At 41.3% G+C, this 5,000-nt stretch overlaps 1 protein-coding gene across 1 annotated transcript in view; it reads right to left on the bottom strand.

Annotated features, from left to right (window-relative positions):
- Positions 1 to 1,711: 1,711 nt before the first annotated feature.
- LOC126987206 (nuclear migration protein nudC-like) overlaps positions 1,712 to 5,000 on the bottom strand; it is a 46,220-nt gene continuing 42,931 nt past the window's right edge. The window contains exons 5-6 of the mRNA XM_050844022.1: positions 3,809 to 3,997; positions 1,712 to 1,920 (exon numbers count right to left, since the gene is read on the bottom strand). Coding sequence (XP_050699979.1) covers positions 1,714 to 1,920; positions 3,809 to 3,997 — 396 coding nt within the window. The 3' untranslated portion in view covers positions 1,712 to 1,713. The remainder of the gene's footprint in view (positions 1,921 to 3,808; positions 3,998 to 5,000) is intronic.

Consider the following 5,000-nt stretch of genomic DNA (forward strand, 5'->3'; position numbering starts at 1 on the left):
AAATTATACCTAGATTTGCCTTTCAATCAACCATTTTCTATGTGATTATACATTGAAAAATATGTATGATTCAATCCTCTTCTGAACCTCTCAATCCTCTTCTAAATTCCTCTTCAGCCTCTTCCATTTCCTAAGAGGTTTACAGGAGGATTAAGAGGAAATGGAAGAGATTTAATCCTCTTCTGAACCTCTCAATCCTCCTCTAAATCCCTCTTAAACCTCTTCCATTTCCTAAGAGGTTTACAGGAGGATTAAGAGGAAATGGAAGAGATTCAATCCTCTTCTGAACCTCTCAATCCTCCTCTAAATTCCTCTTCCATTTCCTAAGAGGTTTACAGGAGGATTAAGAGGAAATGGAAGAGATTCAATCCTCTTCTGAACCTCTCAATCCTCCTCTAAATTCCTCTTAAACCTCTTCCATTTCCTAAGAGGTTTACAGGAGGGTTAAGAGGAAATGGAAGAGATTTAATCCTCTTCTGAACCTCTCAATCCTCCTCTAAATTCCTCTTAAACCTCTTCCATTTCCTAAGAGGTTTACAGGAGGATTAAGAGGAAATGGAAGAGATTCAATCCTCTTCTGAACCTCTCAATCCTCCTCTAAATCCCTCTTAAACCTCTTCCATTTCCTAAGAGGTTTACAGGAGGATTAAGAGGAAATGGAAGAGATTCAATCCTCTTCTGAACCTCTCAATCCTCCTCTAAATTCCTCTTAAACCTCTTCCATTTCCTGTGATGCCACCAGGGGAAGGCTCGACCCTGCCTGGTGGTGTTGCTATCCCGTCCCGTCCCGTCCTGCTTCCCGACATTTGGTTTGACCCCAGACACCCCGGGCCACGATGACACATGTTTTGTCCCGTCTACATTGGTCGGGACGAACCGGGGCGGAACGGGATATCAGATCAGCTATGTGTGAGCCCAGCCTATCGACCACTGGCCTCCAAATCCCTCTCATAACAAAAAACATAGAAATAGTCCCAGTTTGTCCCGCCCCCTAGAGCAAGCACAGTTCATTTTTGTTGTTGTTTATGTTTTGGTCCGTGAATTATCTCCCTTGTAAAAATAAATGTTGAGAAATGAACAGAGAAAAATGTATAGAAATCCCTCGCCCTTTTCCTTCCTTTCCTTTCCTTCTGTTTCATGGTTATTATTTTTTTTTTTTCAATATTTCTTCTCTACCTCTGTTTTCCTCCTCTCTCTCTCTCTCTCTCTCTCTCTCTCTCTCTCTCTCTCTCTCTCTCTCTCTTCTTTTAATGTATTTTTTCCTCATCTTTTTTCCCTTCCCTTCCCTTCCCTTCCCTTCCCTTCCCTTTCCTTCCCTTCCCTTCCCTTCCTTTCCCTTCCCTTCCCTTCCCTTCCCTTCCCTTCCCTTCCCTTCCTTTCCCTTCCCTTCCCTTCCCTTCCCTTCCCTTCCCTTCCTTTCCCTTCCCTTCCCATTACCACCCTTCCTCCCTCTCTCCCTCCTCCTCCTCCTCCTCCTCTTCCCTCCCTTACAACCCTTCCTCTTCCTCACCATACCACACTTTCTCTCCCTCCATCTTCCTCCTCCTTCCCATCTTCTTCCTCCTCCTTCCCCTCATCTTCCCTATCCTCCTCATCTCCCTCCCCATCTTCCTCCTCCTCCTCCCCCTCATCTTCCCTATCCTTCTCATCTCCCTCCCTATCTTCCTCCCCCTTATCTTCCCTATCCTCCTCCTCCTCCTCCTCCTCCTCCTCTCACTTTTTCAAAACATCCTGCTTCTTCTGCTCATCGGATGTTGGTAGTCCCATCTCCTTCTGGCGCTGGTCATACATCATTTTCTCAACCATGCCCCGGGTCTCCCCATCCAGGTCACCCAGCTTGGAGGGCTCTGGGTTGACCTTCTGGGTGTTGATCTCGGGGTCGGAGGTCACCAGCTTGGACCACCACTCCATGCGGTTGATCTGGGGAGGGTTGAATGTTTTTGGTTGAATTTGAATGGTTTTTGGTTGAATTTGAATGGTTTTTGGTTGGATTTGAATGTTTTTTGGTTGAATTTGAATGGTTTTTGGTTGGATTTGAATGTTTTTTGGTTGGATTTGAATGTTTTTTGGTTGAATGTGAATGTTTTTGGTTGAATTTGAATGGGTTTTGGTTGAATTTGAATGTTTTTGGTTGGATTTGAATGTTTTTTGGTTGGATTTGAATGTTTTTGTTTTTTGGTTGGATTTGAATGTTTTTTGGTTGGATTTGAATGTTTTTGGTTGAATTTGAATGGATTTTGGTTGGATTTGAATGTTTTTTTGGTTGGATTTGAATGTTTTTGGTCGAATTTGAATGTTTTTGGTTGAATTTGAATGTTTTTGATTGAATTAGAATGTTTTTGGTTGAATTTTAATGTTATTGGTTGAGTTTTAATGTTTTTTGGTTGGATTTGAATGTTTTTGGTTGAATTTTAATGTTTTTTTGGTGGAATTTGAATGTTTTTGGTTGAAATCAAATGTTTTTTGGTTGGATTTGAATGTTTTGTGTTGAATTTGAATGTTTTTGGTTGAATTTGAATGTTTTTTGGTTGAATTTGAATGTTTTTGATTGAATTAGAATGTTTTTGGTTGAATTTTAATGTTATTGGTTGAATTTTAATGTTTTTTGGTTGAATTTTAATGTTTTTTTGGTGGAATTTGAATGTTTTTGGTTGAAATCAAATGTTTTTTGGTTGGATTTGAATGTTTTGTGTTGAATTTGAATGTTTTTGGTTGAATTTGAATGTTTTTGGTTGAATTAGAATGTTTTTGGTTGGATTTGAATGTTTTTTGGTTGAATTTGAATGTTTTTGGTTGAATTTGAATGTTTTTTGGTTGAATTTGAATGTTTTTGGTTGAATTTGAATGTTTTTGATTGAATTTTAATGTTTTTGGTTGAATTTTAATGTTATTGGTTGAATTTTAATGTTTTTTGGTTGGATTTGTTTTTTGGTTGAATTTTAATGTTTTTGGTTGAATTTGTTTTTTGGTTGAATTTTAATGTTTTTGGTTGAATTTGTTTTTTGGTTGAATTTTAATGTTTTTTGGTTGAATTAGAATGTTTTTGGTTGGATTTGAATGTTTTTAGTTTGAATTTGAATGTTTTTTGGTTATATAGTACCAATAAATAGAGGACAGGGGACTCGAGTGTTGAGTACAAATATGTAGAGGTACCACAGAATATAGTACCAATAATTAAAGGTACTAAAGAATAAAGTACCAATACCAAAGAATAAAGTACCAATAAATAGTGGTACCAAAGAATAAAGGTACCAATACATACCGGTACCGCTAAATAAAGGTACCAATACATACCGGTACCGCTAAATAAAGGTACCAATACATACCGGTACCGCTAAATAAGGGTACCAATACATACCGGTACCGCTAAATAAGGGTACCAATACATACCGGTACCGCTATATAAAGGTACCAATACATACCGGTACCATAAATAAAGGTACCAATACATACCGGTAAGCTTAAATAAAGGTACCAATACATACCGGTACCGCTAAATAAAGGTACCAATACATACCGGTACCGCTAAATAAAGGTACCAATACATACCGGTACCGCTAAATAAAGGTACCAATACATACCGGTACCGCTAAATAAAGGTACCAATACATACCGGTACCGCTAAATAAAGGTACCAATACATACCGGTACCGCTAAATAAAGGTACCAATACATACCGGTACCACTAAATAAAGGTACCAATACATACCGGTACCGCTAGATAAAGGTACCAATACATACCGGTACCGCTAAATAAAGGTACCAATACATACCGGTACCGCTAAATAAAGGTACCAAACCCACCCACCTTCTCCAGGGACAGGGTGACAGTGTTGCCATTGTCGAGATACCAATTGCACTCCTCCACCTTGACCTCGTTGTACAGCTCCCCCTCAACGATGGGCGGGGCGTTGCGCAGGCCTGCCTTGAGGGTGCGGCGCCCCCACTCCACCACAACGTCCCGGCTCTTCACCTTGATGGGCAGGGGAATCACAACCTGGGGAAGGGTGTGTTGGTCAGCATGGGGCCTGGTAGTGAGACGGGGTGAGAGATTGATGATGCTGGATAACTCTTGCATTAGGGAGTTGGACAGCACAGGGATGAAAGAGTGGAGATGCTGGTTAACTCTTGCATTAGGGAGTTGGACAGCACAGGGATGAAAGAGTGGAGATGCTGGTTAACTCTTGCATTAGGGAGTTGGACAGCACAGGGATGAAAGAGTGGAGATGCTGGTTAACTCTTGCATTCGGGAGTTGGACAGCACAAGGATGAAAGAGTGAAGATGCTGGTTAACTCTTGCATAAGGGAGTTGGACAGCACAGGGATGAAAGAGTGGAGATGCTTGTTAACTCTTGCATAAGGGAGTTGGACAGCACAGGGATGAAAGAGTGGAGATGCTGGTTAACTCTTGCATTAGGGAGTTGGACAGCATAGAGGGGAGGGCAAGGTGGACAGGGAGGTGAGTGGGATATGAAGGAGGAGGATTCTTAGATACCTGGCTGTACCCATGTCCAGCATCTTCACTCTTTCATCCCTGTACTGTCCAACTCCCTTATGCAAGAGTTAACCAGCATCTCCACTCTTTCATCCCTGTGCTGTCCCAATCCCTTATGCAAGAGTTAACCAGCATCTTCACTCTTTCATCCCTGTGCTGTCCGAATCCCTTATGCAAGAGTTAACCAGGATCTCCACTCTTTCATCCCTGTGCTGTCCCAATCCCTTATGCAAGAGTTAACCAGCATCTTCACTCTTTCATCCCTGTGCTGTCCGAAACACTTATGCAAGAGTTAACCAGGATCTCCACCCCTGTTGAGTATTGAGAGAGAGAGAGAGAGAGAGAGAGAGAGAGAGAGAGAGAGAGAGAGAGAGAGAGAGAGAGAGAGAGAGAGAGAGAGAGAGAGAGAGAGAGAGACATTACCAATCAAACATAGATCCTTAGAGTACATATTTGCCTGTTTAATGGCCTGAAAATGACCCTTAACCTTGGTCCAAAAATCCAC

The sequence above is a fragment of the Eriocheir sinensis genome, chromosome 64 (assembly GCF_024679095.1).
Source record: "Eriocheir sinensis breed Jianghai 21 chromosome 64, ASM2467909v1, whole genome shotgun sequence".
In the NCBI taxonomy this organism is placed as follows: domain Eukaryota; kingdom Metazoa; phylum Arthropoda; class Malacostraca; order Decapoda; family Varunidae; genus Eriocheir; species Eriocheir sinensis.